This window comes from Rhinolophus sinicus, linkage group LG07, assembly GCF_036562045.2.
Source record: "Rhinolophus sinicus isolate RSC01 linkage group LG07, ASM3656204v1, whole genome shotgun sequence".
Taxonomy (NCBI): Eukaryota; Metazoa; Chordata; class Mammalia; order Chiroptera; family Rhinolophidae; genus Rhinolophus; species Rhinolophus sinicus.
This window is the reverse complement of record NC_133757.1, coordinates 23,308,655-23,334,048: the sequence shown is the minus strand read 5'-3', so window position 1 is coordinate 23,334,048 and position 25,394 is coordinate 23,308,655. Positions and strand designations below refer to the sequence as shown.

The following is a 25,394-nucleotide window of genomic DNA, read 5'->3' as shown; positions in this document are numbered from 1 at the left end:
CCCCCACCAGAGTCAGCTCTGGGCCAAGGAGCTGACCTGAGTGTGCTTCACCCACCTGCAGGGCCCCACTGAGGAAGGCAGCCCCCCCAGGGAAGATCTTTTCTATCTTCACCATGGGCTGCACCTTGGACTCAATGCCCCCTGAAATGCTGATGCCTAGTGAGAGAAACACGGGGTGAGTGCACCATGCCCCTAAGACCCAGAGCTCCCAGGACAGACCCAGGACCCCATTCCCAAATCTGGGGCCCCCAACTTCTCCCAAACCCCGATTCTATTACTACTCAACTTTCAACTCCAAAATCCTCTAGATCCCAAAGCCCCCAAATCTAGACCCACCAACTATACCCCAATACCCAATTCCTTTAACTAGGCCCAGGCCCCCTAGTCACATCCCAAAACCAAACCCACCAAACTTACCCAGACCCAAGAGCACCCTTGCCAGGCCCAATCCCACCTGGACTCACCCAAGGACTGTTTCATCTTGGACAGCGTGACTGTCCGCAGCTCCCCACTAGGGGCCTTTGTGGCTGCCTCCTTGGCTGTCATGGCAGTTCCATTCTCGGAGGGCCCGTGACTGCCTCCCACCTTAGCTGCCTGCCCATCCAGAGGTCGCGGCAGAGGGGGCCTGGCCTTCCGAGGCTTATGGTAGCGTCCATTGGTCGTGCTGGGGTTGGGGATAGGTACCGGGGATGGGGAACGCCTGCGTCCGGGGGACTTGCCTCGGCCCCGGCTGCGACTGCGGCTGCGGCTCCGGCTCTGGGCCGGGCCATGGCTCTGGCTCTGGCGAGGGTCCTCTCGTGTCAGGGGTTCTGTCAGCAGCCAGTTAGGCCTTGGGGGTCGGGGAGCAACAGGGGGTGGTTGGGGAGGGGGTGTGCAGGTGCTTCGGCGTGGAGCGAAGGCATCTACTGGCACATCTTGGAGAGGGGGTATCCCTTTATGAGGGTGATGGGGGGCAGAGGCACCCAGGGAGACCTGGAGGTCCCCCAGCCGCTCCCTGAGCTCCCCATCATCTTCCTCTTCTGAGAAGCCATTCACAGGCAGCAAGTAGAAGCCTCCGCGACTGTCTGGGGAAGAGGGCCAAGGTCAGACTGCCTTTTCCTCACTAGCCCAGACCCCAGTCTTTGCCTGCGTTCCTGGGCCAAGGAGCCCCAGGCCTGGGTGTGCTCAGACCCTACAAGCAGCATTCCCCGCAGTGGGTCACGGCCCCTGTTCCACTGGAATAGTATTTTAATACTTTCTATTGTAATACTTACAGTTTTATTTGAATGTGTCTAAAACAAAATATGACTCACACACCTAACTGGTAATTTCTGGAGATTATTGCATAGAATGAGACTAAATTTAAAAAGCGGGTGGGTTTAAAACCAATTATTAGGTAAATAATAGTGGTGAACGGATGTGACAGAAATGGTTCTGGTGGACAATGGCTTTCCTTCAGAGAACCACACATACCTCTGAAACCACAATAACCCACATGGGGGAGGGACAAAAGGCCTGTTCTCCCTTCCCCAATCTCCCAGGGGTGTACCCCCTCCCCAGGCTCTGGGACTCTGACTAACCAGGCACAGGAGTGATGAGGTGACGCTTGGGTGGTGTGTCCTGCCGGGATGGTCGCAAAGCAGGAGGCTGTACTGCTTAAAGAGAATAGGTCAGAGGCAGGGCCCCACTGCCAGGCTCCCTGATGGACACAGCTAAAATAACTCAGGCAGTCTCTGCCCCCTCTCCACAGGGAGATGCCACCCCTCTCCCCACCTGGGGCTCAGGATCCGTAGCCCTGCCCCCCAGCTGCTGACCTGCCCGGCTCTTGAGGGCTTCAAACGCTTCCAGCTCCACAGGCATCACCATGCTGTCGAAGCGGCCCAGGTCAGTGGGCGCCACCACACTCCTGGGCAAGGACAAGAAATGGGTTGGGCAGGGGCTTCAGCCCTGGAGAGGTTAGGGAAGGTATCCAGGGACCCCTTCCTGCCTTCAAGCCCTCCCCACAACCCCCTCCCCACCTGATGTCCCGCAGCAGCAGCAGCTTTGCTGGCTTGTCCAGAATGGCCAGCAGGGGCCTCACCAGGTCCTCCACACCGCCCTCATGCACATACTGCAGAGAGAAGCACCACGGGTCAGATAAGAGCAGGGACTTCCAGAGCTGGGTGAGGGGGAATGCCTGGGCACGTGCGGCCCCTCCGCGTTTAGGAAAGGCTCTCCCCGTCCCCAGGCTGTCCACAGGATGTTTCATCTTGGTGACTAGGTAGAAGCCTGTAATAATAATAGCAGGCTTGTAATAGCAACAACAGCAATGACAGCTTTGGGACAGGCACTTTTCTAAGCCTTTTACACATGGTCTTTCATTTAGCAACCAGCCTGAGAGAGGACATTAATTATTCCTGTTTTGCCGATGAGGAAACTGAGGCTGGGAGAAAAAGACTTTGCCAAAGCCACACAGATAAGGAAGTGTAAAGAGGGACTGGAACCTGAGAAGTCTGGCTCTTGCCTGCTCCGGGACCGGAAAAGGATGTGCAGGGCGTGGACTCTCTTCACCACCCCCACCTCCAAGCAGAAAGAAGGAATTCGAGCCAAACACTAGGCTGTGGCCCTGGCTGGCCCAGCATTTGTCTGCACACAGACCTACACATTAAGCTTTGTTCAGGGCTGGAATGGGGACTTTGGGGAAGGGGTGGCCCTACAGAAAGCCTCTCCAGTTAGTATCCATGGGGGTGGCGCCCCTTCTGCCTGGCACTGCCCGGATACTACCAGCCACACCCCACCTACGCAGACAAACTGGCAAACTGAACACTAGGAGCCACCCTACTTGTACAGCATACCGCCCCCTGGTGGTGAGAAGGAGACGCATACTGCTTCAAGGATACAAACACAGAGCATCTTGTATGGGCACAGACACAGGGAAACAGCGTGCCCTGGTGGTCAGAGTGAGACATTCATAAATATCTGGAAATAAAAGATAAACTAGGTATGTGGCCTTAAACCACACACGAAGTTATAGGGACTTACACACACACATATCAACGACACACCCCTTTTGTCTGGAGAGAGATATACGAGTACATAATGGTACAGAAATAGTCACATATGTGTACACACTGCAAGTCCACAAATCTGCATCAGCACCCACTAAGGGCAGTGTACTGGGCAGTGGGGACACAACGAGGGAGACCCTGTTCCAGGTCTTCAGGAACTCAGTGTAGTGGGAACGAGGGGCATAATGAGCCACGTGCCCCCAGTGAACTACAAACCACGAGCAATGGGGCAGAGGGCATCTCAGAGGAGGACGGGAAGATCAGAGTAGGCTTCACGGAAACGGTGGCCTTTACACTGACATAGCCAGGACTCCTCTTCAGAGGGTCTGATCTCTTGGTGTGGGTGGGGCTTGGGTCAGGTTTGGGTGGTGTATCGAGCTCTTCAGGTGCCGTGGGGACACTGCGAGAGGCCAGCTTGGGCCCGTAGGAGGAGCTGAGGGATGAGGGAAAAGGAGCTGAACAAAGAAACAAACACAGAGCTCCCCCTAGTGGCCAGACTTGCAGGCTCGCAGAGCTCCACTTACCGCTGAGAGCTGAGCATGACACTTAACTGAGTTTAGCACAAAGACTCTCAGCTGCCCCCAACATGCACCCCATCTGCAGCTCTACTGTAAACCAGGCCTTGGTCAAGGGATGCGTGAATTACCACGTCTCAGTCTCCAGGTGACACACACATATCTTAGCCAGACACATGCATACTCACACACAGATACAATTATACAGTTAAGTCCACACAAACCCACGTACCCCACAGACAGACAAATGCACACATCACACAGGCATACAACACAGCCCCCGCCTTGACCAAGTTGAGGGAGTGGGGGGAGCCACAAATGATTTCCTGAAACTCCTCAGCTTGCCCTTGCATGGGAACCCATCAGAGAAACCTGGGGGTTCTTGAGACAGTGGGCTAGGAGAGGGTCTTCCAATCCCCTTGGAAGGGATGACCTGTGCGTCCTGCAACCTCCCCAACATTCAGGCTACAAAGACTCCCTCAAATCTAACCTCCACCCTACCCTGGGCCCTCTGGTCTGTTTGAAGTGGAAGGGAAAAGAGAACAACAGTGTGGATAGACGCCGTGGGAGGCTGGAGCTGTGTGGGAGTACAAAAGATTACTTACTTGGATAACAGGGCGGGGACCTGGCACCAGGCCAGTCCTATTGGCTGACCCAGAAGCAGAAGTAGGCAAGGGGGAACAAGCCAAGCTTCAGAGGAGAATGGAGGCACGTGACTGTAGGGACTCATATCCCCCAACTCATCACCTGTCTGGCTCCTTCCCTCCTCAGCTTAAATATCACCTCCTCAAGGAGGCCCTCCCAAACTATATCTAGTTTGTGCCTCTTGGGTTATTTTCTCATGTTCTTTTCCTTCACAGCACTGGACACGATTTGTCACATGGCTGTTTAGGTTCTAATTATTATCTATCTCCCCTTCCTGGCTATGAGGTGTGTGTGTGTTTGTGTGTCAGGGTGGCTTCTGCTCTTAATGACCATTGGCCTCACAGCATCAAGCCCAGATAATGGTCAGCAGACAGTGGCCTCAATGAGTGAGGGGCTGGTGACGCAGTGACCACGTGCTGGGGCTGGGGGCAGGCTAGAGGCTCACCCTGGAGCAGTGACGAGTGACGGCCAGCACCTCGTCATCAGTCAGCAGCCGCCGGGCCAGGTCCTGAATAAGGGGCCGTCGGCTCTCCCAGGCCTGCACCCGCTCATCCACATTGGGCAGATGGCTGGAGGGGCTCCCAGACCTGGCAGAGAGCAGGGCACGGCCCCTCTCCCGGTCTGCAGGGCAGGAGCAAAGGGGTATGATGAAGGAGCCAGGAGCCACCAGGGAAGGAGGCAGGGGCTTCCCTCAGTGGGGGTCAGACCCCGGGACAGGCTGACATGCCCCCAACAGAGTCCCAGCCTAGCTCAGATGCTCCCCACCATGGTCTCCCATAGTTCCACCATTGGCCCCTCAGCTTCCCCAACATAGACCAGTCTGTTCCTTAATGAAGTCCTGACCCAGTGGCCCCCAGGATCCCTGAACATGCACTGTCATGCTAGTCTGGTCTCCATTGGAATTCTAGCACAGGCTCACTCATGTCCCCAAATCTGTCTTTAAGAGTTCAAACTCAAGCTCCCAGTCCTCAAAAGTACACCCCAATATCTGTCTGCAACTCTCCTAGTAAACTTAGTCCAGTTCCTTTTTGTTACCCCCAATATGCATCTCCCTATCTGCCTGATCCCTCATGCTTGACCCCAGCTGAGTTTAGCCCAAACTTCAACCACCCCCAACATGTACCCCATCAGCATGTAAACCAGGCCTCGGTAAAGGGATGCATGAATTACCGCGTCTCAGTCTCCAGGTGACAAACTTCTGCACGGGCCCCACTCCCCCTGCTAAGAAGAAGAAAAAGGCTCAGCAGCAGGCCCTGATTCTCAATCTGAAAATGGGGGTTCGGGGGCTCAGGATTGGCTGGATCACTGGCTGGAATGGAGAGTTTGGGCTGGAAGGAGCTGGGATAGGGAGGCAAGAGGCCAGGCCATGAGGATCTTGAAGGTCGTGCTCAAGCTAAGGACTCTGTTCATAGGCACTGGGGAATCAGTGAAGGTTTGGGATCAAGAGAGGGGCAGTCTGAGCTCTGCTGTGGGAACAAACAGAGTCCCAAAGAGCAGTTTCCAAGCTCTCAGCCTCACATGGAAAGGTGCTGGCTCGGGTAGTAGGTGGCCATCAGCTGTGACTAGTTGGCTATCAGCTGTAACCAGTTAGCCATGGCCACTGATATAACTGCCATGGCTAAGCTAGCAAGCGTGGATTGCAGTTAGCAGGGCAGATTGCAGTTAGCAGGGGGGATTGCAGTTAGCAGGGTGGATTGCAGTTAGCAGGGCGGATTGTAGCTAGCAAGTGAGGTTGGTTGGCAGAGAAGCGGACGGCGGATTGCGGATCGTGTGGCTCCTGCTTCCTGTGTCTCCAACCCGGCCACCAGAGAGACTATAGTGGTATGACTCTCCTATCTATGGCTCCGTGGGTGTTCCTTTTTGGCCTCACCATGTCCTGCGTTCTTATGTGGGGAGCGGGAGCTGAGACTCCGCATGACACCCTGCGTGGTATCTGCTTATGCAGATTCATTTGGAAGCAAATGTATGGGGGCAAGAACCCCAAGGACAGTGTTTAGAGGAGTACCTACCTTCAAGGGACAAAGAGAAAAAGAGCCTTTGAAGGAGAAAGAGGAGTGGCCAGAGGTGGGAGGAGAATCAAGAGAGAGCAGGGCTCCTGGGGCTGTGGAAAGAGACATGAGTTGAGGGAGGGGGAATGACCTGCCCTGATTTGAAGGGATTGTCTCACCATGGGACTGTCACCTTGAGACCCCAGAGAGGGATAGGGCCCAGCTCCTCATCCTGTAGTTGTTTTTGCCAGCCATCCTGTAGTTGTTTTTCCACTCTCTCTTCTGGAAACAGCACATGATTTCACCTGGGGACCCCCATTCTCACTGCATGTACTCCAGGGTGGGCACATGACCCAGGCCAGCGATGAAAGTAGCCTCCCTCTCTCCCACACCACAGCGATTTGTTGGGCATGTGATCCCAGCCGGGCCAGTAAAAGCCTGGGACTTCAGCTGGGGTTATTTAAGGAGACCTCTCTTTTCCCTGCGTTGCTGAGTGACAGTGGCCATCTTAGCTTCAGTGGGCAAAGCCTGTATGATAATGAAGCCAGCCAGGGGAAAGGGAACCAAAAGACGAGGAGGGGCCAACGTCTGATGAGATTGTTTAAACATTTAGACCCAGGTTAAATCAGTAGCTGAGCCAAGAACTGCTTTTTAAAGCTAGTTCAGGTTGAGTTTCTATCATAGGCAACCCGGAGAGTCTGAATTCATCCACTCTTGGTCCAGTCTCTGAACCTCACTTGTGAGATGAGAGGCCCTCCGTGAGGATCCTTAGGAAGCCCCAGACATGAGTTAAGTCTGCCCTTCTGCCTGGGCCCTGATCTAGAAATGGCCTTATTCGAGGATGGTTCTAGAACAGAGTAGGGCCTGTGGAGCTTTGGTAGGTGAAGCCAAATGCTCTAGGAAACAAGTACCCTTCCCTCCCAACACAGCCAAGAATACAGGGATCAAACCCAAGCTCTTCCACTTCCTTCTATGCTGTGACTCTGTTTTCCCTTCTGTAAAATGGGAAGATGAAGCAGTATAACAATGACCACTACATTTTTTGAGCACCTTCTATGTGTCAGACAATGTCCTGAGTGATGAACATACACTAATTCACTTATTCCGCACTACTCCTAAAGATATAGGTATTATTACTTCTATTTCACTCATGAGGAAACTGAGGCTCAGGGGGTGGAGTGGTGACTCACAGCTAGAATCCCAGAGCTGCTGGGTGCCAAAGTGGACTTTTCCTCCATCCTCCCTGTCTGACCCACCCAGCACTTACCTCTCTCCATGTCCAGGCGAGGGCGGGGTTTGGCTGGGCTTCCACTCTCCAGAGTCCAGGCCTCTCTGCATCCATCCCCTGCCAGCCGTCCCTGCCGCCCTCCCTTGAAGAAGAGGTTCATCAACGTCTTGGAGCGCTGCAGGGCACCCTTCTCCCCAGAGGACCCCGACTTCTCCTTCTTCCGCTGCTTCTTCTCCTCTGCAGACACAAGGGCGCATCGGGAGGGGCTGGAGGGGTGGGCAGAAGGGAAGGACAAGGGGCAGGGGTGGGGGGAGGGGCAGAGAGAAGGGAGAATAGGGGGCAGACAGGCTCTGCAGCCCGGTGGGGAGGTGGGGTCCTCCTCTAATGTTCCACCCTTCCCCCATCCCACAGCTACAGCGATGTGAGGAATCCATGAGGGCTGGAGTGTGTGTGTGTGGACAGGCCTAGGAACTCCAGGATGAAGGGGATTGGTTAGCGTGGGGATTGACTAAGAGTGGGTTTGGGGCCCAGGACTAATTTAAAATGGGGCCCAAAGCAGGGTCTGAGTGTATTCTGGGGCTCAGGTTGGGACTGGGGGTGGGGCTGGGTGAAAGCCTGGGGCAAAAGGAGGTTTGGTGCACAGGACAGGGTGTGAGGGAAGTTTTGGACCAGGGGCTATGGAGAGAGCAATAGCCACCAGTCCCCTACGTACCCCACAAGGTCAGGTGACTCTGGGAGCGTGTGATGGGGGGCCGGGGCCTGCTGAGGGCCAGCAGCAGAGCAGTTTTGGGGGACTCAGAGAGCGCAGAGTCAAGGCGGCGGGCGGGCGGGGGTCCATTGGAGCGGATGGCTGTGTCCCTGAGGATGACCGTGGGCCGCACGCTGCACCAGGTCTCCACGCAGCCCCCCGTGTCGGGCTCTGTCTGCATGGCTGTGTCTGCCCGCCCCCAGCCTGGGCCACGGCTGCCCTGCTCCTCAGGCCCCAGGCAGACATCCATGCGGTCTGAGGGCAAAGAGCTGGAGCCCTCCGCTGAGCTGTAGGGGGCACTGGACGCGTATGAGGAGACACTGGAGCTGCTCTCAGAGGCGTGGGACAGCTGCTGCAGCACCCCGTTGCTCACTGCAGGCATTGGGGAAGGCAGGAGTGTCTCAGGGGTCTGGTGGGGTTTCTTCAGGGCCCTGCCAGGCTTGCAGACCTCCCCTGGGCTTGGGGGTTTGGGGAGCATCTGGCAGCAGCCAAGGTTGGAAACACGAGGTCTGGGGACCTGGTTGCCCAACATCCTGCCTTGCTGAGACCTTGGGCAGGTCACTTTCCCTCCATCTACCCCCTGGGACTCCAGATCCTAGGCAAGCCTGTAACAGAACGTGCAGTTTCTCAGAGGGGAGCCCAGAAACAGCTCTGGGCAGTGTGAAAGTTCCAATAAGGTTTTAGTGCCCTTGGCCATTTATTCTTCAGAGATTCTGGCCCCACCATTGGGCCTCAGCCCTTTCTCTCCAACATTAGGGGCCTGAGTCACTTACGTCGGTCCAGCCAACAGTATTCAGAAACCATCTCCTTGTAGGCAGGATACCGGCCTGTCTCCTAAGGAGGGCACAGTGGGCAGAGGAGAGCATGGGGAGAGGGTGGGAAGGGAGGGTAAGAATGGGGAGTGATGGGAGTAAACTTTTCAACCTCATCACTCTCCTCCAAGTTCATTATGCTCTCACCACACAGGCCACTTTATTTCTGAACGTAGCAAATTCCTCTGTACCTCAAGGCCTTTACATTTGCTTTTCCTTCTGCTTAGGGTCCTTTCCTTCAGCTCATTTTATAGCTAGCTCCTCTCCCGCTTCAAGGTGTCACTTCCTCAGAGAGTCCTGTTCTGAACACCCCCACCTGGACCCAGCTAAAAGGGCCTTCTTAAATGACCCCATCCCATCTCTCTATTAATTTCCTTATAGCATTTGTCACAATTTGCATGTATCTAGTTTATTTGTCTGTCTCCCTCCAGTAGCAGAGACCTTGTTTTGTTCACTGTTGCAGCCTCAGTACCCAGCATTGTGGCTGTCATATAGTAGGTGCTTAAAAAATTGAATGGATGAATAAATGAATGAATAAATGAGGGGCAGAGTGGGAGTGAGGAGGAGTGTTTGGGAAAATTTGAGAGGAAGGAAAGGGAGAAATGGGATGTGGGAAAGGCGTGAAATAGAGGCAGTGCGGGGCAGGGGATGGTGGAGGAGGAATTGCATGGTGAAATAGGTAAAGGCTTGAAGAAGGGAGAAGGGTGGAGCAGGGGCCAGGATGAGGCACTAGGGAGAGTGAGGCATCACCTCCTCCAGGAACCAGAGTGAGAAGGACCTGATCCTCAGGCAAGTGTGAGACCCACATGAATAATGGATCCAGCCACTTCCCCTGAAACTCAATCTCTGGTCCTAGCCCAGCCTTTCTTACTCTGTACCCTGAGGATGCCCACCACCTAGGTCCTGCTCAGAACCACAGCTACCACCCAACCCTTCTGGGCAGGACATTTCTCCTTTTAATCCTAGGCCTCCACCATTCATGTGAAGGGACACTGCCCGAGGTGTCTGGGGAAGCAGGCCCGGAATCAGGGCCTGCTACTGGCCAGCTGAGTAATTGACTGTGGTTCCTCAGTTATTTTGCCTCTCTGTGCCTCAGTTTCTTCTTCTACAAAATAGGGATGAGAACAATGCCCGCCCTACTGCTCATGTGGCTGTGGGAAAGTCCTACACTGTAGAGCGACGGGCATAATTCAGTACCAGAGGGCTCTAGGAAGTCCTTTCTACAGTCTGGCCTCTCCATGACTCCCACAGTGCTGCCCACCTTAATGGTCAACATGATGTGTGTTTGGCCCTTCAGCACCTCCACGGCCTGGCTGTGGCTGATGTCGTCGAACCTGACACCGTTGGCCGCCAGGACCTGGTCTCCCACCTTGATGCCATTCTCCTCGGCCAGCCCACCATGGTCCACTCTGGGGGCAGACAGGCAGCAGTCTGATGGGCCCCCGGGCCTGCCCTCCCTCACCCCATTCCAGATTCTCTTTACTTGGATACAGGGATGCTCCAATTAAACTCCTGGACTCTCCTCCTGGTGACCCCGGCCCCCCTCTGCAGAGTCCACCCTGACCTAGGCCCTCATTTGGACATGGAGTTGGCCAGCCTCATGTGTTGACCCAACCCCAGATCCCAGCCCAGACCCCACCTTTTCCCCTCCCCATTTCATTCCCTGCCCAGCTCTCACTTGGACACATAGATGCCCAGGCCAAACTCCTTGCCCCCACGGATGTTGAAGCCCAGGCAGAAGTCATCGGAAGTTGTGTAGAGGTGGACGATGCGTCTCACACCGTCCTCTGAGCAGCTGTCGGACGGTGTTGAACTGCACTTCTCCACTACCAGCCGTCGATTCACAACGTCCACCCTGGGGCAGCAAGCAGGGGCCCTCAGCCTGGGCCCTCACCTGCCACCACCCACTCCCTTCTCTCAGCAGCCCCCACAACTGCATGGGAAAGGTGGGGTTGCCTTTGAGGGACTTCCCAGACCTGAGACCATCAGTGGGACATAGATTAATCAAATCTGGGAAACCATCCTAGTCTCCATTTGTTATTGAGTGGCTACAATGTGCCAGGCCCAGCTCTGAGGGAGAGACACTGTTACTATCCCAGACTCAGCAGCAGCAGTGTAGAGGGCAGGGCCACTGGGGTCTGGGATAGCAGAGCTGTGGGCACAGACATGGCCTCTTTTTATCTCAAGGTCAGGCCTTAGGATCCCTATGTTTCCAGCCCCAGGGATTGGGAGGAACAGAAGCCATACTAGCCAGGCCCATGCACAGCTCTGTGCCCTCGGCCTCTCCTGCCATGACTTTGGGTGAAGGTGCCAGGGCAGGCAGGACAGGCCTTCTCACCATGTGGTCTTCTCCTTGGAGAATTTGATGCCCGGCACACGGCCCATGCGCCTCACCATCATGTGCAGGCGGCTGCTGCCTGTCAGGACCTTCACGGCGCTGCCCATTGTGGTGCTCTCCAGGCTCAGCCCATTCACCTCCGTGATCTTGTCCCCCACACACAGGCCAGCCCGCTCTGCACCAGGGAAGAAGGATGGCTTGCATGGGCCACTCAGGAGAAGTCTCCAGCATGAGGCTGAGCCCCCATCAGACCAGGCTCCCTGGGAGAAAACTTCTTCCCTGAGATTGGGGATCCCCAGATAGGGTTTGAGTGTCCCCTATTAGCCTAGGGACCTGTCCAGTAGCCCATCTCCCCATCAGATCAGACCCACCAAAGTTGAGGGCCCTTCCTCCCACCCCTGACAACAGCACCTCTGACATATGAGGTGGGGTCCCATATGTCCCCCAGGACCTCACCCCTGGGGGCCATGCTCACCTGCACTGCTCCCCTCCTCCACCTTGCTGACGAAGATGCCCAGGCCATGCTCAGAGCCGCCCCGCACACTGAAACCCAGCCTCCCCGCTGGGCTCTTCTCCACCCGCACGGCGTGGATGATGTCGCTCTCATCACTGTTGGCTGTAGGGGTGGGGACACAGACATGACTCCCATGCCCACTCGGGGCACAGCAGGCCCCTTGGTTCCTAACTTGGGGCCTACAAAACCTGTGTGGCTGGGCACAGGCACCCAGCGACCGAAATGGGAGGAGGGGCAGCCAATTTCTGAGTTCCCTGTGGGTGATTTTGAGACCATGGGCCAGTGAGAGTGCAGGAGCAGGCAGGACAGGACTCCATGCCAGAAGACCCTCTTCTCCATCCCTCATAACATAGAAGGGTGTGTGTGTGTGTGTGTGTGTGTGTGTGTGTGTGTCCATGTGTCTGTGTGTCTGTCTAATGCTTACTAAATTCCCATGCCCACAGGATAGGCCAAATGCCTAAAAATCCTGGTACTCTGAGGGTTAGATGAACAGAAAGAGGTTCAAGACTCCATCCTATGGGGCACAGGTGAGGGAGCCTAGGCTCTTCAGCTTGCAGTGGAAATGAATATATTAGCTCAATTTTCAAATAGTTGAAGAGCTATTTTGTGAAAAGTATTAGATGTTTTTGACTATGCAACCCAGAGGGCAGAGCCACGCCCACATAGTAGAGTTAGATGGAGGTCAATTGAGCAAGAGAAAACTTTCTAAAACCTTCAACTGTCAGACAATGGAATGAGTTTTCCAGGAGGGAGAGTGAGTTCCTCATCCTTGGAGGCATGCAAGCTGACACTTGGTAAATCCCTGTCTAGCATGTTGTGGAAGGATCCCTGAGGTGACTTCTGTCTTTTAGACTCTGGGATTCTGGAGGTAAGGACTCTAGGAGCTACCTGACTGTATGAAGAGAGAAATCCCGAACAACCCTGTGTTGTAATATGTGCCCCGATCCCAGAGTGGTCCTCTCCATCTGTGCTGGGGAAAATCAGGGAAGGGGGGTCCCTAGGAGCTGGAGCTGTCAGGGAAGTTTTCTTGGAGGATTAAGATGGGTGGGATTTGGATGCATGGAGGGGAAAGGAAGATACTAATGAAGGGACGAAGTGCGCAAAGGCTCAGAGGTGGATCTGTGAGGAAACTTTCTGGTTGGAGATAAGTGAGAAGACTGGAGAGGTAAGTTGGGTCCCAGGTGAGAAGGTGAGATTTTTGAGCAAGGCTTACTCCAGAAGAAATCAGAGACAGAGAGAGAGAGAGAGAGAGAGACACTTCAATTTGATCTAAGAGAAATCATGTTACAGTGCATGACCAGGGCAACTCAGGAAGAAATCCCCAAGGGAAGCCTGTGGGCAGGGATGGTGCAGAACACAGACAAGGAGATCTTGGGGCTTCCGAGCTAATTCTATCTGCACAGGTTTTGGGACCTTTTCAGCCCAACCAAGGAGGCTTTTGCTCTCTCATCCCCCAAACATTTTTCTGCTCAGTCCATCTCTGGGGCCTCCCTACGGCCCTCGGCTAGGGGGATGCCAAATCTGGGGTTTTGAGCCGAAGAGCTTGGGGTATCTGAGGATGGAACCTTTTCTACCTCCACTGCCCTAGCCCAGGCCACTGACCGAGGGCATCACACAGCCTCCTCGCTCTCTCCCCACTTCCACTCTTGCCTTCTTTAATCCAATCTCTACACAGTGGCCAGAGTCAGCTTTGATAATAGATTGCCTTTCCCCTGATTAAAAATGTCAATGCGTACACCTGCTTCTAGAAGGAACCCCATACTCCTCCCATGTCCAATAAGGCCCTCCCGGACTTTCCTCTGCCCACCTCTCTCCCCTCACCTCTGGTCTCCCTCCCTGGTCTCCCTGAGCTTTGGCCACACTGATCTCCTTCCTGTTCTTCTCACAGGTCAATCCTTTCAGGGTTCCCTCTGCCTATGACACTCTTGCCCAGACCTTCATAAAGCCAGCTCTTACTCTTCAGGCTATCCTGGCTCACACACCACTTTCTCAGAGAAGCCTTCCTGGGCTACCCTAACTAAGAAAGTCCCTTCCCTCCTCTCTGTTAGAGTGGTTCTCAAAGCATGCTCTCCAGACCAGCAGCACCCAGGAAATGATTAAAAATGTGAATTCTCAGCTTTTACCTCAGACTCACTGAATCAGATGCCCTGGGTGTAGGATGCAGCAATCTGTCATTTAACATGCCCCCACCCCCCAGCCCATTCAGATTTATTCTAAAGTTTGAGGAACACTACTCTGTCATATCATCTGAATTAGTACCTTCAAGATTCTTACCGGCCTTTCTCATTATTTGCTTTTTGTGTATTATTTATTATCTATCTATTTTCACTAGGCTGTAAGATCAACCATGGTAGGCACTTTATAATTCTTTTCCACCAATCTGTCCCTAGTATGTGGCTCAGTGCTTGGTATTTGCTAAGTCGTTTTTGAATAAATGAAAGAATAAATGGATAAATGAATGAGCTAGGATAGACAGAGGAGAAAAGGCTAGTTTGGATTAAAGATAATGCATTTTCTCTGGGACTAGCTGGGTTTGCAGAGCTGGTGGGAACTTATGGGGGTGATGTGCGTGGCAGTGTAACTCTTCCCACTGTATCTCCCTTATCAGTTACTTTAGGCCCAAGTGGTCTAAATAATAACCTAGGGGAGGGGTTCCAAGTTATGTAAGTTGGGAGATATTTGTGCTCAGGCAGAGGGGAAGATTCTGAGCTCACAGGCTCCCAGCCCAGACAGGCTAGGGGCCAGCAGGTCAGAGCAATGCCCCTTGGGCGTGGTGTGTCTGGTGAGTGAGGGGGAGCTATAGCACAGTTCTGTAATACAATGGGACTTACAAGGGTAGTGCTGTAGTGCTCTCCTCCCCCCTCCACGTGTCATAGCTCCACTGGGGACTTCTTTCTGTTCCATGAGTAGTGCCCTGCTGCTCACCTGAGGGGGAGGCTGAGTGGGCCACTGGTGGAGGAAAGCCTGCTGCCTGAGCAACATGCGCCACCCCTGACCCGGGGGCCTGGGTAGGGGAGCAGAGATGCCCAGCTGGGTTAGAGGGGAGGAGCAGGGTCTGAAAAGGACAGTCTGGGATTCAGCCAGGGGTGCTCTGCTGGCTGACACACAGGATGGGAGCTGGAGATATTTATCTGGTCCTGTCCAGAGAAAGCCCAGGCCCAGGGAGCCCCCACTTCTCCACTGCCATTCAAGGTCCTGCTTTGCTCACCTGCTGTTTGTCGCCTCACACCTGTCACTGCAGCCAGGCTGTCTCCTAAGTGCCAGCCCCATCATGCTCCATGCTTTCCATTTTCATCCTTTGTCTGTGATACCTCCACCCCAGCTATTCTCATCCCTGTCTCTAAGTCCTGCTACACTGTCAATTTCTGAAGGTGAAGATTGAGCCTTGTTTCTCGCTGGGTCCCCTGCAGGACCTAACCAGGGCTGGTACAGAATCGGTGTGCAATGAAAAGGCATTAAGCACCTACATAAGCTTAGGTGTCCCCTCCGTCAGGGCTCAGCCCTGGGACTCCCTCCCTGACCCTTCACCTTCTTCCTCCTCTTCTAAGGATTGGCTGCACTATCTTTATTTCCCTACTTCTGCAGGTCTTCCTGTCATTCTATCTGCCTCACTGGGCACTGGCTCCATAGCTCAGCACAGAGCTGGTCACTCAATAGGCTGGTTGATAGAGGATGTTCTCCATCCTGCCCACCCCTCAAAGGCATACACAAACGGGTTTGGAGAAAGGGAGAGTCCATGGGATGAAGGGGCCAATTCAATACCCTGCCTAGCTCAGTTGGGAGCTAGCATCTCTCTCTCTCTCTCTCTCTCTCTCTCTCTCTCTCTTTCTCTCTCACACACCTTTTCCTGCTGCTATGCCCCATTCCACCTCTGACCTCTCTATAATCCTGGAGCCCTAAAAGCTTGGCCTGAAAAACTGGGGAAAAAAGGTAGATGAGAAACAGTGTATGGGCTCCCAGAGGGCCCTGCCTACCCCATCCCAAAGACTCCCATCTCTTGAGTTCCCCCACCCATACTGGCTCTGCTTACTTAGTGCTATATTTCCCCTCCCCCCACCCTCCGTTCCAGGCTAGTGGCTGGGCACCACCCGCACCTTCGATGGGGGAGTTGATGAGGATGACGCGGCCCATGGGCGATGAGGCTCGGATTCCGCGGGGGGGCCCATTCAGCAGCCGCTGTTGCTTCCTCAGCAAGTATCGTGTTGCGGAGCCTGAGTCGCTGCCCAGGTGGCCTCGGGAGGAGAGGGAGCTCAGAGAGCCGGAGCTTAGGTCTCCGAGGCCCAGTGGGTCGAAGCCCACTGAGAAACCGTGCGCCATGGCGCCTAGACTACAGGTCCATAGGGAACCTGCTAGCCCTGGAGTGGAGGGCCCAGCGAGCTCAGGGCTCCATGAGCTTTCTGTGCAGGACTGGGGGTTCCAGTGACCAGAATCCCCCCACCTCTGCTGCCTCTCCGAAGTGTGAGCTCCAGGCCTGCGCAGGAAGGGGGTGGTGTCAGGGGTGTGAATGCTGCCTCCCAGAATTTCCACCCTTCCTCCTGGTTTGAGCATCCTACCCTCCCATGCCTAAGGCCCCTCACCTCTCCTACCCCTGGCCAGAGAACTGCCCAGTCCAGGCACCATCGTGGACTTCTGGAGCTATTCACACAAGGCTAGTGGGAACCTCTCATTCAACCCTCATTCACACTCTGAGCTGAGTCATCTACTCGGTCCCGAATCCTCAGTAGAGGTTGAGAGAGTGGAGATGGGATTCTTGCAGGCCCTGGGGCTTCAAGCGGTGTGAGAGAAATCGGGGCCAGGACAGTTCACTGCACACCTTTCCTGCGTACGTGGGTAGGGGCCAGCCGCGGTTCTCAGGCCTCGAGGGCAGGGCTGCAGGACCTGGGACAGCTGCAGCCAAAGACCCCAGAGATCTCCCGGCCCTCAGAGATCGCCAGGCTCCAGGCTACTATCCCCTCCGTCCCCTCTACTCTCCAGTCTAAAGAGGTTGTGTGAATCTCTCACAGGCTTGGGGGGAAGACCTGCTGGCGAGAGCCCCACAACATCCGGTGCAAACCAGGGCTAACTCCCTTTGAGTAGCTCTGGGTCCCAGAACCAAGCACCCCATCTTCGGTTCGGCCCTCCCGGCCCCCCACTTCTTGGGCTCGGCCCCGGCCCCCCTCACCTGCTCGTGTGTGCGGCAGCCGCCGGCCTCGCCCGCCCGAGGGCGCGAGCGACTGCCGCAGCGGGGGACCCCGCCCACGCCTCGCCGAGGCGGCAGGAGCCCGGCTGGCCTGCGAAAGCCCGCGCTCCCATTGGCTGGGAGGATCGCCATTCACTCCCTCCCGCCACCTCCCTTGGGCTCCCAGGACAGCCATTTGTCACCCGGGCTGGGGCTGCCGGCTTCTACTTGCTCCAGTTCGAGCTCTGATGCCCGATCTCAACCTCGAAGTTAGCTCGTGGGTCTCTCAGCTTGACTCCTGCTACGGGTTCAGCGCAGGGGAGCTCGGAACCGCGTCTTCTCCAGGCCAAGCCAACTATCAGGGCTCATGGAATTGCCACCGCTCCGCGGTCACCCCCGAGGTCTCAGTGAGGGAATGTCACCTGGGCAGAGCAGGGCGTGAGCCTGCAGTGGGCAGGCGCCTGGGGGTGCGGCAGGCGTGCTCTGTACTGTGACTAGGTGAGTTGTGAGTGTGTGTGTGTGTGTGTGTGTGTGTGTGTGTGTGTGATTGAGCTCTCCCTTCTTCACATGCATCCTACTTTTACGTCAAAAAGTGTCTCTCTGTCCACTGAGTTACAGAAAGGTCGACAGGAGGAGCAGCTGGTCCCAGGACACTAGGAGTAGGAAGAATCTTTCTGATCCGCTTGCTTGATGCAGACAGAGCTTCCTTGAGCCTTCTGCTCCTTTACATCTCAGAGCAGGGACTGCGGCTGCGATCTGTGATGCAGGGGTAGGGATTGAGGGCATAAGGAAACGGGGGACCCCGTGGAGCTAGGAGTTACAGAGAGAAATAAGGAGGGCCCTGGGGAGGAGGTAAGGGCTGGGGACATAGAAGGGGCACAGACACGAGCAGAACGGGGCTGTGAAGGGGTGGTGAATTTGAGGGCTGCGGAAGGAAAGAGGTTGCGGGAAGCGAGGTAGGAGCCCAGGGGGCCAATACGCAAAAGCCACTGCCAAGGCAGCCATCAAGTAAACAAGTCAGGCGGTAATCCGAGTCCTCTGATGGATGGCCCCTCCACATCGCCTGCCTGAGCCCTGCGCGCTGCGAGCTTTCGCCCTGTACACCTAGACCGCTTACTTTCGAGGCCGGGTGCTTCCCGAGACCGGGTGCTTCCCGAGACCAGCCTGGGACTGCAAACAAAGTGGGCAGCAACCGTGGCTCCTCCCCTCCTCTCTCGGTCTGGGGACGAGGCCAGAACTGATCCCCGAGCTGGATTGGTTCTGGGAGGCAGCATGGGGCTGGACCCCGGTGGCCCTGCTGGGGGCGTCGCCCCAAATGACACCCACCGCCCCCAGGTTCTGCCAATCCCCGGGCACGCCGGGCGAAGGCGCCGGGGAGCCCCCGCCCCTCCTGCTGGTTAGCGTCAGGCGTGACGTTTCACGTGATGAGTGGGGAGCGCGGGGGCGACGCGGGGAGAGGAAGGAGGGTCTGAGAGCTACAGAGGCCAGGAGCCCAGAGCCCAAGAGAGTGTGAGTGCTCAGGTGGGGTTCTGGGGTCAGGCAAGTAGAGGGTTGAGGGCTGGGAGTTGGAGAGGGTGGCCTGCCTTCTCAGTCTTTTCCGGATTCAGAATATTCGTCTATAGGGAGGTTCATGGGGCATGAGAAGAGGTTGGTTGGGGAAAGAATGTCAGGGTGGGGCTCTGTGTGGTCACACATTCAAGTGTCTGCAACTGATGGATATGGGCTATATGTGGAGTGTGTGTATGCTTGCAAATAACAGTCTTGCAAGCTGGTGAATGCAGGGTGTGTCCACCCTGTTTTTATGTCTGTGTAGCACAAACATGATGGTGTCTTTGTGTGTGGGTATGTGAGTGTCAGTCTGTGAGAGGGAGGGAGGGTGTGCCTGCCTGTGAGGGAGGAAGTGTGGTTGAAGAGGATTAGTCATTCTGTAGGATTTTACCCAATGCAGCCAGATGGCTGTTTCAGGCTTTCCTCTCTGTGCTGGGTGGAGGGGGCTCTTACTGAATCCTGCCCCTTTCTGGAGGCAGGTGGCTCCAGGAGAGGTGGATGGCTGTCTGTGCCAGCCCTGCCCAGTTGGGGAACAAGGAGAGCCTTGGGCCATTCAGTGTGGGTTGAAAATACACACACATTCACATAGTTGGCATCAGAGTCCCTGTGTTTGAGATCTGGAATAGATAAGCCCTGGGGTGGCCAAAGAGCTCCTGCTCTCCTTCAATCAGGATCTAGGGTGTGGGATGTTTTATGCCATCTTCCCAAACAGCCTTGGGAGTTTGTATCCAGGTCTCAGGGCAGCAAGGGCCTAAAGCTGACATGAATATGGATGTGGAATGCATATAATATGCATATTTGTGCATACAGAGCACAAGAGTCGCTGCATGGGATTAGTTGCTGCTCATGCATCAACCACACACACATAAATCCTCACTCGTGAAAATCTGCACAGGCCGGAGCCCAAGATCTGTTTTCCCGGGTCTGTACCCCACCCCCAGCCTCCTCTAGTGGCAGTAGGTCCCTGGCCAGGACATTGCCTAGAAAACAGCTCCTCCCCCCACTGTTGCTTACCTATCTAGAGTCACCTTGAGCACTAGAAGGAATTGGCGATAGGCCCAGGGACCAGGGCAGACAGGGACACCAATGGCTCTCCCACGTTGAGCCCGTGGACACCCTCCTCCTCTGATTCTGGTCCCTGCCTTGCAGAAAATGGGTGAGTTGCCCTTAGATATCAACATCCAGGAACCTCGCTGGGACCAAAGCACTTTCCTGGGTAGAGCCCAGCACTTCTTCACTGTTACTGACCCCCGAAATCTGTTGCTGTCTGCGGCACAGCTGGAAGCTTCCCGGAACATCGTGCAGAACTACAGGTGATCCCCTTCCCCATCTGACCTTGTAACCCAGGGTCTCATTCCCTGCCTTTAATACAGTACCTTTTGCACCTGTCTCCCCAAGCTTGAGAGTGACCCTTTCCTACCCCTCATTCCCTGGCTTTATCTTTTGAAATCATGGACAACTATGGCACAGAGCTTTAATCCAAAAGATTTTAGGGTGTTTGGGTTTAGGAGATGGCATTGATACTTACAGGTGGGGGGCTGCTCTATGCCTTTACAAACGCTCTATAGGGACCCATCCCACTGCTGGACCATCCTCTGCAAGGACAGAGGGTCTCAAAGTTGAGTCCCAAGGAGGTAAGAGGGCATCCCCCTTATCTCCAGGGGGAAAAACCGTTGCAATATCCCTAGACATTTTTGACCCACTGGGATCCACCCTAACCCATGAACCAGTATTTTGGGCAGAAATACAAGGGCAGCCATATTTGTGTGGCTAGAAGAAAAGTAGAAATAGGAGTCCCCTTTCTGGGAAGATTTGATTCTCTCCCAGAGACAAGGAGCTCCTTTATTCTGAGATCGGGGACCACAGTGCTGGGTCCTTTGCCCAAACTTCCCCTGAGCCGTGTGGGCAGGGCTTAGGAAGACATATCTGCCCCACTAGAATTGCCTGTTTGCTCCCTGCTAACCTCTGCAGGGCCGGCGTGGTGACACCAGGACTCACCGAAGACCAGCTGTGGAGGGCCAAGTATGTGTACGACTCTGCCTTCCATCCAGACACGGGGGAGAAAGTGGTCCTGATTGGCCGCATGTCAGCCCAGGTGCCCATGAACATGACGATCACCGGCTGCATGCTCACCTTCTACAGGCATGTCCTGTCCCATTTGTCCCCTCCCTGAGCACTCTGTCCAAGCTAGAGTGTAGCTTGATGTAGGTCCTTGCTCTCTGGGCCAGTGTGGGCCAAAAATGGTGGGTGGGTGAGAGCTTGTGTTCGAATCCCTTCCATTCCTCAGAACTCAGCCCTGCAAGCCCTCCCACCCCAGAGACAGGGGGTGTGTTTGTGTAAATGGGTAGGGTCATGCAGGAGTCACCAGAGAAGGATCTAGGGCCACCACCTGGTCAGTCCTGAAGGTTTGGGAGTAACCTTTGGGGTTTCATTATCAGGGTCCGAGGATGAGGGACACTAGAGGGAGCAGAAGTGCCTTTGTTTCCTCAGGAAGACCCCCACCGTGGTGTTCTGGCAGTGGGTGAATCAGTCCTTCAACGCTGTCGTTAACTACTCCAACCGCAGTGGCGACGCCCCCATCACCGTGGGGTGAGTCATCCCCGGAGATTCTTCTCCTGGCCCACCATGGCTCTTTCCTGCTTGATCCTGTTCCCTCACTGCCCATGCAGCCAGTTGCTTCCTGCCCTCCTCTCAGCCTATCCTTCCCCACTTTCCTGGCCTGAGCTTATGGGGTCCTCTTGTATATGCTTTGGGGGCCCACTCTTCTTCAAGGGGCGGAGTGGAGGCTTCCAGACAAGTCTCCCCTGGAGCCAGGAGGCATTTCTCTGCAATGAGGCCACCTGCCCACACCTCATGTGTTGAATATTTGGCATGTCCCTGAAGGAAAGAACCACAGACTGGACTGTTCACCTCCCCTCTTGTGTTGTGGCTTTTCCACCCATAGGCAGCTGGGAACAGCTTACGTGAGTGCCACCACTGGGGCTGTGGCCACAGCCCTGGGCCTCAAATTCCTCACCAAGGTAAATGCCCCCATTCCACTGGTCCCCAGTCACCCTTTATTCACCTCCTTCATCCCCGTCACCCCTCCCCTTCGACCTGCAGGCTCCCCATATCTCTCCCTAGAGTTCTTCACCACCTGGTTGCCTTCAGGGCCACTAAATGATATCTTTCCTCCCCCAGCACCTTCCCCCCCTGGTTGGCAGATTTGTGCCCTTTGCAGCTGTAGCAGCTGCAAACTGCATCAACATCCCTCTGATGAGGCAGAGGTGAGTGGCCCCCACTCCTGGCCTGTGCACGCCCACCGGGCATGGGGCATACCATCCAGCCATGCAGACCAGCCAGAATGGGGACCATGCTCTCCTTCCCTGAGCGTGAGCTGCTGGGCCCAGTCTCAATCTGGGATCTGGGGTGGAAGAACCAGCCTTTGAATCTAGGACATCTGAAGGGACCACAGGGAGTAGCTGTCCATGAGGGCATTTTGGCTAGGATTTGGGGCCTGTGACCTGACTCTCCACACTTCCGTTCTCAGGGAGCTGCAGGTGGGCATCCCGGTGACTGATGAGGCAGGTCAGAGGCTTGGCCACTCGGTGACCGCGGCCAAGCAGGGAATCTTCCAGGTGGTGATATCAAGAATCTGCATGGCGATTCCTGCCATGGGTGAGGCAGGGGTGGCTGGGTGGGGCACAGGAGGCTCTGAGAGAAAGGGGTACGGTTCTTCAGGTGTTTTGAGGACTCTGGGGGCCATAAGACTCCAGGGGGAAGTGGGAGGAACTGTGAAGGGGGATGCCCCCTCCTTAGGGTCCCGACTGTCATGCCACTAACTCCCTCCCTCCCTGCCCTGCCTCCCTTTCAGCCATACCCCCCGTGATCATGGACGCTTTGGAGAAGAAAGACTTCCTGAAGGTGGGTCACTCTCGCCCCTTCTATCCTGGAAGTAGTGGTGATTGGGAGCAGACGTGAGTCCCCAATCCCAGCCCCTTTTCCAGCCTGACCTGAGTGAGTTTAAGACTTGCCACTTGTTTGCCCCACTCCTGTGCTGCCCCATTCACCTTCATTCACTCAGCAAGAATGAATTGGGCTGGGGTGAAGGAACATTGAGGGAATAGGAGGAGAAGAAAAGGGAAGAAAGGGAATGGTTTCTCTCCTAAAGGAAACTGGTGTCACACCAGAGACCTCTGACACACACCAGGGACAGTCTATAAATATTTATTGCACACCAGCTATGCACATTGGAGGAACAGAATGGTGGTCCCTCTGGTTGGGCCAAATCGAGCAGGGTATGCAGAACAGGAGGTATTTTGGAAAGGGACAAATTCATGCCACTGGGACAGGAGGAAGTGAGTGAAGGGTCAGAGGAGGGAGGCTTCCTGAAGAAAGCAACCCCTGGAGAAAGTGAGGGAAAAGAAAGAATGGCAGGGAGTGCCATGGGAACCAGTTCTGAGAGGCCAGAATGGGTGATGGAACACTAGGGAGGGTGTCCGCAAACAGGCCTGGCTGGAGTAGAACGTGGTGATCTGGAGATTCCAGCTCTGTTGTGGGCTTGAGAGAAAGAAAAGGGCCACGTATCCGAGGTTCACAGGCAGGGCTAATGGGATAGAGCTGTGGTGGGTGAAATGGGGTGGCGGCCGGGAACACGTGCCATTCCATTGTCTCTGTCTCCCCACAGCGCCGCGCCTGGCTGGGGGCACCCCTGCAGGTGGGACTGGTGGGCTTCTGGTAAGTGTGCAGGGAGTTAGCTAGGGTGTGTGGGAGTACCTTTCCATGGGGGATGTGGGCGGGTATTCATTGCTTTTAAGATGTTTACATATATCATTCAGTCATACATTGAGTAGGTATGGTTCTTGGACATCCATAGGGCATACTGTGTGTGTTAGGGGGTGATCCCTGTCCTTGAAGGTCAACAGTATAGTTGAAGGGGTTCCAGTCTTCCATCTACAAGAGGAAACCACAAAAATTTACCTTTTGTATCATCCAGAAGTTTCATACACATTGAATTCCTGATTGTCTCACTCTCTGGCTGTGGAGCTCTGAGTCACTGCTCTGGAGGTTCTTTCCTCAGCCAGAACCTAATGCTAGAGTTGACTTTAATCCATCTTCACCCCGAGGGACAGTCTCCAGAAATGGGATGGGGGGCAAGAAGGGAACACGCTTAGGTCAAAGCTTCACAAACCTTTCCAACATTCTTCTCCCCAGCCTGGTATTTGCCACCCCCCTGTGCTGTGCCCTGTTCCCCCAGAGAAGGTAAGTGCTGCCCCCCGCCCCGAGCTTGGCTCTGGACAGGTCTCCACATCTCTGGAACCAGCTGACCTTCAGTGTGTTCTGGGAAGAGGCCTGGCAGATACTTATACTGGGGGTGGGGAATGACAGTGATCTGGGCCTTGTGGCCTTCAACGGAGAAGATTCTTCAGCTTGGGAAGAGGAAGGATGGTGATCCCTTAGCCTGAGGGGGTTGGGTTCAGGGGACACTCAGCTGGCCTGTGCTGTTCTGTTGCAGTTCGATACACGTGAGCAGGCTGGAGCCGGAGCTGAGAGCTCAGATCCATCAGCAAAACCCCGGCATGGAAGTGGTTTACTACAACAAGGGGCTGTGAGGGAGGGTCAGCCCTGGCCCCTCCCTCTCCTCGTGCTGCTGCTTTAGTGGAGCCTTGCCACCCTGCCACTTTCTCTTCTGCCTGGTACTGGGCAGGGGCCTTGGTAGTCAGCAGCCATTGAGACCAGCAATCCATTAGGCTGGGGGAGGTACCCCCCCATCAGCCTTTTTCTCTCCTCTCTGATTTCAAAGAGTAGGGTCACGTAGTCCCTTTCTCCTGTGCTAGTGTGTCTACTTATGTACATATGTGATATATGAGTGTACATGCTGTCCTGGAAGCTAGGAGCAGGCGTGCTGTCCTGGGATGTCCTGCTGTCTGGCTTCTCTTCTTGGCCTCCTGCCACCTGCCAGCCAGCCAGGCCACAGAACTTCCTTGCCTAAACAGTTCCACTGGCCAAGTCAAGTCTGACAGCACATTACCACTTATGGACACAGGAAGAGCCCCAGGATCTCAGGACAGACTGAGGGACACTAGCAGACCAAATGGGGCTGAAGCCTTCAGATTTCTGCTTCCTGGCTCCCAAAGCTGACTCAGGAACTGGCAGAGGAACACATGTCAGGCTAAGGGAGGCAGGGGGCTTATACCACCCCCCACATCCTGGAATAGATCATTTCCTCTTCTCTACCAGAGCAAAGGGGTGTCAGTATCCTGTACTACTCTTGCCATCTCCTCCCTGCCCCCCGCCCTACATTGCAATGTGGGCATCTTCAGGCACAATCCTAGGAGTTCTTGGTCCACTCTGACAGCATAACCTCAAATCTAAACTCCAATCCTCTCCCTCAACTAAAAAGCCACAAAGGCAGAGAAGCATTCCCCTTTAAGAGCTCCCACCGTACCCTCTTACAGAGGGACACAGCTATGGGAACAGCGCTTAAACTCCACAGGTATCCAAGTGGGTGTAACTAGTACGTCCTCAAGGGCACCTAGGCCCTAAGACAGGGAATTTTGTGTTCCATTGACCCTTGTTAGACATTCAGCAGAACCCCTACCTTAGCTCCTTCTATTTCTTGAGGCTTGGCCCTGCTCCCACCCCAATCCCCATCCTCAAGAGGCATCAGCATCTGGTGTAAAGGGGAGGTGCGCTTGGGGATAGCGTATGTGCTGGTAAACTCAGAGTGTAGAGTTGGACCTTGACTCCAACTCCCATGGCCTCTGGCCGAAGTGGTAGAGTGGAAGGCCCCCAGAGGGATCCTCTAAGAGTACTTCCCTGCTCGCCCAACCAGCCGCCACCAGTAGTAAAAGCTATGATGCCACTGTTACTCAATAAACTGAAAACCTGTCTA

General features: G+C 55.0%; 2 protein-coding genes across 8 annotated transcripts in view; one reads left to right on the top strand and one right to left on the bottom strand.

Annotated features, from left to right (window-relative positions):
* PDZD7 (PDZ domain containing 7) overlaps positions 1-17,221 on the bottom strand; it is an 18,748-nt gene extending 1,527 nt beyond the window's left edge. For 2 of the 4 annotated variants that reach the window (XM_019724932.2, XM_074339166.1), the window contains exons 1-16: positions 16,976-17,221; positions 15,909-16,285; positions 11,776-11,916; positions 11,301-11,475; positions 10,641-10,817; positions 10,224-10,371; positions 8,924-8,984; positions 8,115-8,522; positions 7,442-7,639; positions 5,357-5,407; positions 4,632-4,807; positions 1,998-2,089; positions 1,794-1,885; positions 1,560-1,631; positions 465-1,064; positions 56-156 (exon numbers count right to left, since the gene is read on the bottom strand). In XM_019724932.2, coding sequence (XP_019580491.2) covers positions 56-156; positions 465-1,064; positions 1,560-1,631; positions 1,794-1,885; positions 1,998-2,089; positions 4,632-4,807; positions 5,357-5,407; positions 7,442-7,639; positions 8,115-8,522; positions 8,924-8,984; positions 10,224-10,371; positions 10,641-10,817; positions 11,301-11,475; positions 11,776-11,916; positions 15,909-16,285; positions 16,976-17,106 — 3,000 coding nt within the window. In that variant the 5' untranslated portion in view covers positions 17,107-17,221. Of the gene's footprint in view, positions 1-55; positions 157-464; positions 1,065-1,559; positions 1,632-1,793; positions 1,886-1,997; positions 2,090-4,631; positions 4,808-5,356; positions 5,408-6,195; positions 6,288-7,441; positions 7,640-8,114; positions 8,523-8,923; positions 8,985-10,223; positions 10,372-10,640; positions 10,818-11,300; positions 11,476-11,775; positions 11,917-15,908; positions 16,286-16,975 lie in introns of those variants that run through there. The other 2 variants (XM_019724934.2, XM_019724935.2) reach the window with 2 other exon arrangements.
* Positions 17,163-25,394, top strand: SFXN3 (sideroflexin 3). 4 transcript variants are annotated; one of them, XM_019724939.2, is made up of 11 exons: positions 17,163-17,470; positions 19,670-19,833; positions 20,492-20,662; positions 21,011-21,109; positions 21,465-21,540; positions 21,701-21,786; positions 22,050-22,177; positions 22,374-22,423; positions 23,187-23,236; positions 23,714-23,761; positions 24,015-25,394. In XM_019724939.2, the coding sequence occupies exons 2-11, from the start codon at positions 19,673-19,675 to the stop codon at positions 24,109-24,111; spliced, it is 966 nt and encodes a 321-aa protein (XP_019580498.1). In that variant the 5' UTR covers positions 17,163-17,470; positions 19,670-19,672; the 3' UTR covers positions 24,112-25,394. The 4 variants fall into 4 exon arrangements, with proteins under 4 accessions (XP_019580498.1, XP_019580497.2, XP_074195271.1 ...); XM_019724938.2 differs by lacking the exon at positions 17,163-17,470 and adding an exon at positions 18,324-18,481; XM_074339170.1 differs by lacking the exon at positions 17,163-17,470 and adding an exon at positions 18,324-18,481 and having other exon boundaries at positions 20,492-20,666; positions 21,015-21,109.